At 42.5% G+C, this 13435-nt stretch overlaps 1 protein-coding gene across 1 annotated transcript; it reads left to right on the forward strand.

Moving 5' to 3' along the window:
- The first annotated feature begins 269 nt into the window (after positions 1–269).
- Positions 270–10689, forward strand: LOC142184446 (caspase-3-like). The gene is made up of 7 exons (XM_075259322.1): positions 270–318; positions 2535–2576; positions 3753–3832; positions 6001–6135; positions 6796–6971; positions 7921–8035; positions 9961–10689. The coding sequence occupies exons 2-7, from the start codon at positions 2554–2556 to the stop codon at positions 10176–10178; spliced, it is 747 nt and encodes a 248-aa protein (XP_075115423.1). The 5' UTR covers positions 270–318; positions 2535–2553; the 3' UTR covers positions 10179–10689.
- Positions 10690–13435: the final 2746 nt, after the last annotated feature.

A 13435-nucleotide genomic window follows, 5' to 3' on the forward strand; every position in this document is an offset into this window, starting at 1 on the left:
CTGAACGGCAGAGCGGAGAAGACATCTAAAGGTAGGAGAATAGCCTTTCTTAAAGCTATTCCTACATGTGAACGAGAATAAATGTGATTTTAATGGTAGAATCCCTTTAAGACTAGTAACTAGTGAGTAATTAAAAAACAATAAAAAACTGTTTATATTGGCATCAACAAGTCCATTTCCCAGAAAACAGCCCATACAAACGTCACATTGTGGAGTAAGTTAAGGAAGTAGAGCTATATAAAAGGGTAGGGTATTGGTTTAACATTTACTGAAAGATACCGCACGCCACAGCTCTATTTCTTACACATCTTACACAAGGTATGTCAAGTTAAGTTTATAAAGAATGAACTTGGAATAGATTGCATTTTACAGAAACCTGTGTTTGTAGGTGGTATCGTTATGGTATGTACTATAGCAATAACATGGACGGCAGTGTATACCTATGTTTTAGCTGCTGATCTCTGAATGTAACTAAGTAATGTGCTGTCATTGTGCAATGAAAAGCTATTTAATAGTCTAATGGACTTTGTATCTGAAAACTATGGCAAAGCTTATGGGTTCCTTTCCCAGGAATACTTTATATGTCAGTGACAATAGTTGGAAACTGAAATATAAAAGGATAAGTTTTCTGATGTAATCTGCTCCCCTGGCTGGACTCGGTCGCCCCTCCTTCTGTTAGCTCCCATCCTACCATTGGGCCCACCCTTAGAGTGTGCAGATCGCTTTTTCAGAAAGGTTCCCTCTCTTCCTCTCCATCTCCCCTCTTCCCTGTTCTGGGTAATCCGGCTTTTCCAGCTGGGCTCTCTCCGGGCCCGTTTCACGCCTGGCTTGGTGCGGGTATGCAGAGAGTCCTTCACTTCCGTTCTAATGGTTCGTGGCATTCTCTTGGGGACCTTTGTGTGGATCTGGACCCCCCCCCCCCCCCCCTTGGCCCTTGGAGAGGGTAGCAGCTCTCCCACTTCCTTTCCTCCTTGCCTGGTCCTAGTGACTTTGACAGACCGCTCACGGGTTTTGAGAAGGCCTGCACTGGCTCTGGCCTTCTACGTCACTCCCTTTCGGAGTTCTACACGTCTTTGGTCTCCCCTCCTCTGGACCACAGGCCCTCTTTCCTGACCAGATGGTAGGCTGATCTCAGCCTCTCGTTTTCGGATGCGGACTGTGCTGGGATCTTGGAGCTTGCCGATAAGAGCTCCATGGCTTGTAAGTTTCAGGAGGCTGGCTACAAGATCCTTACTAGATGGTACCATGTGCCGTCTTTATTGCACAAGTTCTTCACGTCTACCTCCCCGCTCTGCTGGCGCTGTGGTTCGGAGGAGGGGACCCTCCTTCACGTCTTTTGGAGCTGTTCCGCTCTGCGAGACTTTTGGGATGGTGTCCATCGCTTGACGTCCCAGATCTTCCAAACCTCTCTTCCCAACACGCCGGCCTGTTTTCTGCTTCACCTTTCGGGTATCTCCCGTCGGACATACCGTCGTTCAGCGATACGACACTTGATTAATGCTGCCAGAGCTTGTATCCCGGCTCTTTGGAAATTCATTTCAATGCGTGCGTGCTGTTCGGATCGGCTGATCCGAACAGTACTCGCTCATCTCTAGACCTAATACTCAGATGCATAGAAAGGGGCTGGCATAGACTTTCACCACCAGTCAATTCAGACTGTTGTCCTTGGTGTCCCTAGCCGCAAAATATATCATTGCCTACTTCTGGAAGAAATCTTCTGTCCTCTAGAAGTAAAATCCTGACCATACAGCCTCTTAGATAGTTGGAAACTCACCCAAGACAAGCTTTGAAAATCTGTCCCTTCTGGATGGCTTATTAAACCCTATCTCTCTTAACCCCCTCTATGCAGGACTTTTTCTTTGGTCAGAAAAGTAAAAACACGACTGAAAAAAAGCTTCGATTACGTCTTTATATCAGGGTGAATACTGACAGAAACCTGATGGAGAGAGCTCCTTCTTCATCTGTCATCTAATGTCCGTTGCTCTTATCATGTAATGTATGAGAGCAATGGACATTGAATAACGGTAGTGTGAACCCATCCTTATTCTGATCTGGCCACTGTCCCTTCCTCTCTGGTCTCTCTCTTGTGCTTTACTTGCCTCATATTGCTTTTCTGCTGCTATGACTGTCCCCTGGTCTGCGACTGTGTTGTATTTTACTGTCTGATGCTCCCAACATAACATTGTATATGTATTGTTGCTTGTAAAGCTCAGTAAAATAATCCTAAAAGAAGGAACTTGTATAGGTAGGCCTATTACATTAGGTGTCTTGTCATGTCAGAGGGAGGTCTTTGAAGACGGAGGTAGTGCAGCAGGCTGGTCACATCAGAGAACATGGCGTATAGTAGGAGGCACTAGCCACTAGAAGAAGCTCTGATGTGGCAGATATCGGCTACTAGAGGAAGTTTTGACATGTATTGTATTGTATACTGGCCAGTCAGGTATTTCCAGGTTTGGAAATAGCTTGAAAAAACAACTACATCTGTCAGGTTCTGCAGTCATTCACCCATTACCTGCTGATATTTGTCCTTACAGTGAGGAGAACACAGTAAACATGGCGGAAGCTAACACTGGAAGGTAAATGTTTCTCTTAACACTTTCTGGTTGTGTATTTTGGATAAATGAATTAATCCGTAGTTCAAGTGAAGGGAACAAACTTTGTAATATACTTCACTAAACAAAAGTTACTTCTTATCTGATTCATTCTGTCTGTACTCCCTACACAAGCAGCTACAGGTAACAGTGGGCTCTATGGAGGGGGAGAAGAAGACAGACAGATATGAGGTTGTCTACAGCAATAATGAGTAATTTCTGTCAGGAAAGACTGGATAGGAATCCGATAACCCAGATGTGTTGTGAATTATCTCTATATAGTGCTGATGTCTCTCAGTTTGAAGAGCTCTCCTTTCCCTCCATATTCCCTCTCCATAGAGTTCTACTGTACAGAAATAAGGCAAATAACCAAAGAAACAGGCACTTTTGTTACATAAGGTATAATATAAATTTTATTTTCATCTGAATTATGGATTTGTAAAAAAAAAAATATAAAAAACAAATGTTTTGTTATTGGGTAGTTAATCCCAGTGCCTTTTAGAGGTGATGGATACTGATTTGATTGATTGGTTTACTATTATTACATTTTTCAGCCCCACTTTCATGTAAATTGTTGTTTTATTAATATCCAAAAGAGGGGAAAAGTGCTTTGAATCTAGAGCCGAGACCAAATCCCGGGCAAGTTAAGGCGACGTTCACATCTGTGTCCATCTATAATTGCCAAACAAAATGGTCCTGCACACACAGATTTTTCTCTCAGCGCTTTCAGTTAAAAACAATGGACACCCAACTGACTCCATTATAATCAATGGGGTCCTACAGTATATGTGTCCACTATTTTAGCGGTCCGTTTGTCCATTGCTCTGGTCCTCCAACGGACTAGGTCAGTGGACACCCCGAGACAGGTGTGAACCTAGCATTAGACATATTTCCTAAAAACTTATCACTAGCCTAAGGCCACTTTCACTTGAACGTTAATAAAGGTACACACTGTATTAATGACACAAATGCTGCAGAAAGTAAGGATGTACGTACGGTAAGCAGCCTATGGAGCTACTCTGTGGACTATAAAGAAGGACTGCTACCATCGCCCTTCAGCTTGTGCTGGGCACAGATGAACCCATGTGTCTATCACGCCGCCCTTCTCTCCTACAGGGGATTGCATGTGTTTGATGTTTTCTTTAATGTGTCATTTCACAGTGATGAAATCTACAAGTATAAAATGGATTATCCACAAAAAGGCCGGTGTTTGATTATAAACATGGAGAACTTTCAGGAAGGTAAGTACAATGACATCATATATATACATGTATACATGTTGCACTCCATTTCCCAAAGTGTGCTCAATACAGCAGATTTACTATTGAAAATGCGCTATTTTTCTGGTAAATTTGCACCAAAAGACTCAGGACTAGATATACTTTTCTTTTTGGCTTTTTTAATCCCCGTCTTCCAAGAGACATAACTTTTTTTATTTTGGGCATAGACATATGATGGATTGGCTCTGACAAGACAAGTTGTATTTTTTAACTGAACCATTTTGAAGTAACATTAGAATAACATTAGAACTTTTTCATTTGGGTTGTTTCAGATATGACATTGCCAATTATGTAAATGTAATAAATCGATGGGAGGCCTTTTAACCCATTGATTTCAATGTGTTACGTGCATTAAATGAGACCCATTGAAGTCAATAGAAGTCTTTTTATCAGCGCTGATTCTGCTGCGAGTTATTGTGGCAGAATCGGTGCCACTTTACTGCGGGTGAATGCCCCCTTAGGGTAAGTTCACACAGAGTTTTTTTGGTTAGAATTTTGAGGCTGTATTCGCAGTGCACCGGCTTTCAGTCGCGGCTACCCGGCTTTTGGATCGGAATCTGAGGCAGCCTCCGGTTCTGATCCAAAATACCCTGTGTGAACTTACCCTTACTCTACAATATGTCTGATGTCCATTATATTAGACCCAGCCTCTGGCTTGTCCTAATAGACTACCATACAAGGCAGAGCCAGAATTCACATTCAGGCCTTTGGCTGCCATAGCCAACCACAGCACCCCGTGATCACACTACAAGGGGTTGGCAGTGGGAACCCCTTCCTTCTGTCCAATTGCTTTACACGTTGTGGGTACATGTAAAGGGTTAAACTTCTCAGAGTTATCCGTCTCTAGCATTTTTGTCAGGATCCCAGCTAATTTTAAGTAGTCGCATGGCTACATTGGTAGATTGGCAGATCATCACCATGACAAATACATCCTTCACTGAGCATTAACTGCCCCTCACTCATGACAGATCAACTAAGTGAGGGCGGGTTCACATCTGCTCCCGGTCTCCGCTTTCAGGAACTGGACAGGAGACGGAAACTGGCAGTCACTTTTCAAACCCATTCATTTGAGCGCCCGTGAGTGTTTTGTGGTCTCCGGCAAAACCGCTTTTTTTTTTTAAACCGGACGCAAAGTTGGACATTCAGGATTTTGTGTCCGGTTATAAAAAAAAAATTCACGGTTTCACTGTGTAAACCACAAACTGCTCACAAGCGGACACTGTCTGCCGGGTTTCCGTCTCCTGTCGGCAGAAGACGGAAACCTGAAAGTGGAGACCGGGGCGCAGATGTGAACCCGACCTCAGTTAACTTACTTAGTTCAACTAAGCATTACCTTTTTGTGCCCATTTTTTTGTATTACATTCGTTAATAAATTCACTTCCAATTGTCAACTAAGTATTTGCTGAAAAATAAAAAGACTCCACCGCAGATTCTGCCTAAAATCGTCAGAGTAAAACTTCTGCAAAAGGTGATTTTTCTCTCCACCAGTTTCAGTATAAAACTGCTGTATATTGGTCAGAAACCTGGCAGACACTATTATACTCTATGGGGTTTTAAGCGAACAGGCTCTCCATCGTTTGGATCCTCGTGCAGCCCTGAATGATGGAGACCCCAATGCTAGAGTGAACCTAGCATAAGAGTGCAAAGTTACAAAACATTAAAATTTTATACTGTCCACAATTTTGCCCAGTGCTGCATATACAGGTGGTGTATACAAAGGGTTATTACACAACTATAATAATTTATTGTGGACTCTACAACTTGTGCCCAAAATTATTTCTGGCCACATCCCTGGAATTTGGTCTCCTATGCAACCAATAAACACCACCATACATTGTTCTTTTTTTTTTTTTTTTTTTTTTTAAATGTAGATTGTGAGCCCCACAGAGAGCTCACAATGTACATTTTTCCCTATCAGTATGTCTTTTTTGGAATATGGGATGGAAATCCATGCAAACACGGGGAGAACATGCAAACTCCTTGCAGATGGTTTTTTGCCCTTGGCGGGATTTGAACACCAGGACCCAGCGCTGCAAGGCTGCAGTGCTAACCACTGAGCCACCGTGTGGCCCCGCCATACATTGTTCTGTGTATAAATTATGAAATAATATTTTTTTCTTTTTTTAAAGATCAAAAGTTACCACGAAGAACGGGAACATCTCAGGATGAGAACCGTCTTAAAGATGTTTTTGAAAACCTTGGATTTCAAGTACAAATTGAGAAAGATAAGAAATGTGACGAAATAGTTAATATCCTGGATAAAGGTCGGTATCACGGACAATATCAATACATTGCTGCAGTCATTTTTGCTTTTGTGTTTTCATTTTTAACCCTTCCCTGCCTTTCAAAAGCGGTAACGTTTTGTATTTCTGTTCACAGAACCATAAGAGGGCCTATTTTTTGTGGGGCAAATTGTTCTTCATAATGACAGGATATAATATTCTATTATGTAGATTGTGAGCCACATATAGGGATCACAGTATACATTTTTTATCCTATCAGTATGTCTTTTTTATAGAATGGGAGGAAATCCACGCAAACACAGGGAGAACATACAAACTCCTTGCAGATGTTGTTCCTGGCAGGATTTGAACCCAGGACTCCAGTGCTGCAAGGCTACAGTACTAACCACTGAGCCACCCTGTTGCCCCATCTAAAATAATTATTAAATGTGATGCATGTGAACAAGTTAAGCCAGAATTCTGACATATCTAGCTTAGTGAATCTCCATCCATGTTGTATTCTTGAGTCTAGGCTCCTCTAGTTTTGCTAATTCTTTCCCAATATAATACAAAAGGTTTACAACCTGGTTCATACAGATGCTGCATACATTTTTTTGTTGCTCACGCTAAGTACAAAGTGGAAAGTTATTAAAAAATGACAGTGTGAACACAACCTTATATTCTTTTCTTGTTATACTTTAGTTGCAGGTGATGATCACAGCAATTGCAATTGCTTTGTTTGCATTGTAATGAGCCATGGAAACGAGGGAGAATTTTACGGATTTGATGACAGTTTCTCAGATAAAATACTGTTTGAGAAATTCAATGGAGAAAATTGCCCAAGTCTTGTTGGGAAACCAAAGCTTTTCTTTTTACAGGTAATTTTTTCATTCCAAGGCACGTTACATAAACCATGTACAGAATGATATACCTCGTGTAAGGAAATGTGTATAGAAGAACTACCCAGAAACACAACCCCAAAAGAGACCCCATAATATCACTGAAAAACACACATATATAACTTACACAGTATATAAAGGGGACATAATTGTACAGAAAAGGAACAAATTGATTTTCAGTATGTTATTTAAAGGGTTTTCCAAAGATCGCAATTTTGCATTTATCCCGAGGATAGGTCATAAATGTCTCACTGCTGGGGATCTGACCACTAGAACCACCACCAGTCACAAACAAGACTGTTGTGCCCCCCATTTTAAAAAAAATAGCAGTCAAGCATGCGGGCTGCTACTCCATTGAGACCCTATAGGAGTCTGGGTCCCAGGATAGTTTAGTAAACCTAATATTTTCAAACAGATGGCTCCTGACACATGTACATTTCCCCATTGAAAGCATACCCCAGCAACATTGGAGAGATGTACGTCCATTCAGTGAGCACTGGTTAGAAATATTGTGTCTCAGGATCTGATGGATATTTCTATTAATATCTATTAATATCATCCTTGCAGATGAATTGCTATATTGTTTCCCGGCACAGACTGGGCCACTGATTTTTAGAGAATCAGAATTGATGACGATCAACCATAAAGGTTATTTTTATCATTTACCTTTGATCATCATACTCATACACACTGGCTGCAAATAAGGAAACCATAATGATAATAACCTGTCAGTGTATACAGGTCATGGGAGACCCTCTGGGCCTTTTCCTGACTACAGTAGACAATGCACCGCCATTCCCATGCAATCATCTTCCACAGAGATTCTCTTGCACCTCTGAGAAACAAGTCTAAGTAGAGTATGATGGGATTGAGGGATGGAGTAACATGTCCGGCCACTGCTGTTTTACATTATAATTTTATATATCAGAAATGCAATGGACAAGATAGAGACCGAGGTGTGATTCAACATTCTGGAGCAGAAACACATGGTACTATAATTCCTATTGAAGCAGATTTTCTCTACCATTACGCATCATCCCCAGGTAAAACGTCCACACTCTGTTATGTATCATTACTGCTAGGTTTGTAGTTAAGTGTATGTACTGTAAGGGGCTATCCAGGATAAACTGTTTTTAGCAATGAGGCCGGGAAAGGTGAAATAAATAAAATAAATAATAAATAAAAAACGTACTCACCTGTTCTCAGTGCTCCAGTATCTCCCACAGCGGTCCAGTCCTGCTGCACCGGGGTCTTGTCCTTGCCTCCTGTGACAGATGAGACTAATCAGCGGTCTAAAGAAGAAATCGAGACATCAGTCACATACCTGTGAACCTGTGACGTCCCATGTGCTTTCGTTAGGCTGTTGAGACTGTTGATTTGCCTCAGCGAGGACTTTCACCAGAACAAGACCACGGGAGCACTAGGACTGCAGTGGTGTACACCAGAGCATCGGAGGCAGCTGAGTGTTAGGGCCCCTTCACACGGCGTAAGCGCTCGGCTCATTTCGAGCCGTACAGGAGAGCGCTTCTAAACACTTCCCATTCACTTCAATGGGAGCGCGCGTGAAGTGAATGGGAAGTGTTTAGAAGCGCTCGTGTGTATGGATCGGAATTGAGCTGAGCGCTTACGCCGTGTGAAGGGGCCCTTAGGCCGAGTTCACAAAGAGTTTTTTGGTCAGGATTTTGAGGCCTAATTCGCCTCAAAATGCTGACCAAAAAGACGGCTCCCATTGAAATCAATAAGAACCGGTGAGTTCTTTTTTCCGTGAGCCGTTTGTTCATTCTTCGCCTTGCAAATCCGCCTGCAGACACTCCCTCCTCCCAACTAGGCCCATTCATTTGGGCCTAATCTGGAGCGGAGTGCGCGACTGGATGCCGATGCACTGCACCGGCATCCAGTCCCAGATACCTGTTTTTTGGTCTGGGATTGAGGGAATTATAAAGACTAGGACCAACACATAAATTAAAGCACAATTTCTTAAAGGGGAATTCATCTCTGTGGACCTGGTAGTCCTTAAGATGCCACAGCAGACATCACAACCCTAACTGTGGGTATGTTTTTTGTTTTTTTTTTCCCCTTCCCCTTGCCAAAAATGGTTAATCCTGTACAACCCCTTTAATTCAAATGTTCTGATAAAAGTATTGGGACACTACACATAACATCTATAGAAAATTTAATGACACCCCATTCTAAAGCCATAGGCTTTACTAAGGATTTGCTCTCTGTCACTACAGTGTCTGCCACCACAACCGTTTTGGCGACATGCCCGCCCTAGCCCCTTCAGAACTTATTAAATTCCTGGAGAACACCTTTAAGATTAATGTCCCATAGTGCACATGTTATAATGTCCCATACTGGCCACTAAACTGCGCTTTACATTCAAACTGACCACAGTCAGGACTGGGCAGGACTACTGGTGACAGTCAGTGCTCCCATTCACTTCAATTACTTAGGCTTATTGGCCGCTCTAAAGTGAAGCTGAAGTGAATGGGGGAACCAACCGTCACCAATCCTACCCTTCTTCAGCCTTGCTGCAGTGAGGTGAGGTTGAAGGTGAAATGTGCGAACGTTCAGTATACTTCATGGTGTAACCCCTTTAAGGCCCAAAGTTGCCTCCATAAGGGGCTAAAAGGTGACAAAACAAAGACTGCAGTAAACAGAGCTGGAAGAATCGCTCAAATACAATATTTTTATATCAATTGTAATTTTTATTGAAAGGATTTTCAACAAAAAACAACAAGGTAAAAGCCCAAGAGAGTAAAAAAGGGCACGTATAAAACAATGAAACAGAACAGTGCAATAACAATTCAAATAATGAACAAATAAGACAAGGTGAACACACAGTACAAAGGGAAAGACAATAGGGAGGGGGGGATCAGAGACCATTCAGTGCACAGTAAGTGTCGCTCAAATACAAATTAAGATATAGAAGTAAGGATTTCTCTGTATGTATCCCTCTTCTCTACAGGCTATTTGGCGTACAGAAACATTCCTGGTTCCTGGTTTATACAGTCACTTTGTGAAATGTTGGAGAAGTACTGGGATAAAAAAGAATTGCTGCACATTTTAACGTTGGTAAACCACAAAGTTGCTTATGAGTACCCAAGAATTGAAAAAGGAAAAAATGCCAGATATAAACAAATGCCATGTGTTGTCAGCAGGCTCACCAAGCTTTTATATCTGTAATAAAGCCAGCCGACGTTGCAATGTAATATAGCTGGTAGATTTATGTTTCAAAGTTAGCTAAAGAATTACAAAGCAAACGTTATCACACAGTGCTAAAACTATTGGATTAATGATTATCTCCTGATCACCCATATGATTCTGCCTGTTATGTCTACATGCTGTGCCCCCCTCCTCATGTCCCCCAACCATGGTCAGGCTGTATTATCGGCATCACTTCGCACAGAGAACTAAATGATCCGCAGTTTTTTCTTTCTTTTTTAGTTGCTATAACTCCTAGTATCTGTCTGTCTGCTATGAGCTTGTATGTGTTCTCTCTTGCTATACACTCACCGGCCACTTTATTAGGTACACCATGCTAGTAACGGGTTGGACCCCCTTTTGCCTTCAGAACTGCCTCAATTCTTCGTGGCATAGATACAACAAGGTGCTGGAAGCATTCCTCAGAGATTTTGGTCCATATTGACATGATGGCACCACACAGTTTCCGCAGATTTGTCGGCTGCACATCCATGATGCGAATCTCCCGTTCCACCACATCCCAAAGATGCTCTATTGGATTGAGATCTGGTGACTGTGGAGGCCATTGGAGTACAGTGAACTCATTGTCATGTTCAAGAAACCAGTCTTAGATGATTCCAGCTTTATGACATGGCGCATTATCCTGCTGAAAGTAACCATCAGATGTTGGGTACATTGTGGTCATAAAGGGATGGACATGGTCAGCAACAATACTCAGGTAGGCTTTGGCGTTGCAACGATGCTCAATTGGTACCAAGGGGCCCAAAGAGTGCCAAGAAAATATTCCCCACACCATGACACCACCACCACCAGCCTGAACCGTTGATACAAGGCAGGATGGATCCATGCTTTCATGTTGTTGACGCCAAATTCTGACCCTACCATCCGAATGTCGCAGCAGAAATCGAGACTCATCAGACCAGGCAACGTTTTTCCAATCTTCAATTGTCCAATTTCGATGAGCTTGTGCAAATTGTAGCCTCAGTTTCCTGTTCTTAGCTGAAAGGAGCGGCACCCGGTGTGGTCTTCTGCTGCTGTAGCCCATCTGCCTCAAAGTTCGACGTACTGTGCATTCAGAGATGCTCTTCTGGCTACCTTGGTTGTAACGGGTGGCTATTTGAGTCACTGTTGCCTTTCTATCAGCTCGAACCAGTCTGGCCATTCTCCTCTGACCTCTGGCATCAACAACGCATTTCCGCCCACAGAACTGCCGCTCACTGGATGTTTTTTCTTTTTCGGACCATTCTCTGTAAACCCTAGAGATGGTTGTGCGTGAAAATCCCAGTAGATCAGCAGTTTCTGAAATACTCAGACCAGCCCTTTTGGCACCAACAACCATGCCACGTTCAAAGGCACTCAAATCACCTTTCTTCCCCATACTGATGCTCGGTTTGAACTGCAGGAGATTGTCTTGACCATGTCTACATGCCTAAATGCACTGAGTTGCCGCCATGTGATTGGCTGATTAGAAATTAAGTGTTAACGAGCAGATGGACAGGTGTACCTAATAAAGTGGCCGGTGAGTGTATACTACTGTACAATCCATGCTGCTGTAACACACTGAATTTCCCCCATGATGGGACTATTAAAGGATTATCTTATCTTATTTTATCTTATCTTATACATCTCATAGAAACAGGGTAGAAAAAAGGGTAATTGTCACCAATTCTGCTTCAAGGATCGACGGATATCAAGGATCATTTTTAGGTTTTATTAATTTTAAAGAAAAATCAGTATATTCATAGAATCAATATAGAAATAGACAATTCAAGTCCGTATCAGAAATTATAATGAAAGTCCAAAGGCAGTGGCTCAATAGGAACTAAAATAATTTCACAAGATTGTCTCAAGACAAAGAATGAAGATATAGAATTTTTATTAAGGTTTTTAAAAAAAAATAAAAAATTCATTGTTTAGAATATGGTTGAAAGCTCTAAAAATAAAATCAATGGAAGTCTTAGAGTCAGTGCCAGATGGTACGAAATATTCACTCCCTATACTATGAATGTGCATGAAGATATCCCAGGTGTCCCTGAGAGACACAAATGTATTATTCAACAAAGCTGTAAAGTTGTCTAGAAAGCTATGGGGCAATTTGTTTCCAGAACCGAGTGTTATGACGAAACAAACTGGTTTATTTTTGCCAAATGTTCTTGGAGAGCCTGAGAAACTACACAAAATGGTAATGCGCGATGTCTACGTAGAATAGGTCCATTTCTAATGTCTTAACCCCCTCTTTATGAGAGGTTTATGGGACTAGGATATGATTTTCCTATAGGATATGTATAAAGGAGATCACTAGTAGGGTAATGGTTATTGTATGATTAAGGGTGTTGAGAAGGGCTGGGGTATAGTGCCAGTGCATCAAAAGTTTGTAAGAGAGACTCTCTGCAAGTGGTGCAAATAGAGACTTTAGCTACCTGATTCCAGAAAATCTCCAATAGGGCAGGAGAAATAGGCCTCCATGTACCCATTTCCCATCTAGTCATATACCGTATTTTTCGGACTATAAGACGCACTTTTTTTCCCCAAAATTTGGGGGGAAAAGAAGGGTGCGTCTTATAGTCCGAATGTAGCGCCTGGCACCCGCCGTAATAGAGAGGCGGAAGCCGGCAAGTGATAGACGCCATTACAGGTGCCGGGGCCTGCGACATCGCTGCACTCCTCTGCCGTGCATGAAGCCAGCAGCGGGAGGAGTGATGCCATTACGCTCCTCCGTCCCCCCGCCGCTGGCTTCATGCAGGGCAGAGGAGTGCAGCGATGTCTCAGGCCCCGGCGTCTATCCCTCACCGGCATCCGCCTCTCTAGTACAGCGGATGCCGGGTCAGTATCAGCGGCCCCTTCTCCCCCGAACCTGTGCCTCCCCCGTACCTGTAAAGATGCAGGCCGGCTCCTGCGCGGCGATATCGCAGGAGCCGACCTGTTCGGGTGACAGCCGGGAGCCTAATGAGGCTCCCAGGCCTGTCACTGCTGTATTAGTATTGCGGCTGGTCTCTATGACCAGCCGTAATACTAATAGACAGAATGTCCCATAGACGGCAATACAGTTGTATTGCCGTCTATGGGACTTGCAATCAAGTGACCGCAGGGTCAAGCCCCGGGGGGGGGAATAAAATAGTAAAAAAAAAAAAAAAAAAAAAAAAGCTTTAAAAATATATAATAAAAATATGAAATAAATAAAAGTTCTAAATCACCTCCTGTCCCTAGAATATATATATATATATATATATATATATATA

Source organism: Leptodactylus fuscus, chromosome 1, assembly GCF_031893055.1.
Source record: "Leptodactylus fuscus isolate aLepFus1 chromosome 1, aLepFus1.hap2, whole genome shotgun sequence".
Taxonomy (NCBI): Eukaryota; Metazoa; Chordata; class Amphibia; order Anura; family Leptodactylidae; genus Leptodactylus; species Leptodactylus fuscus.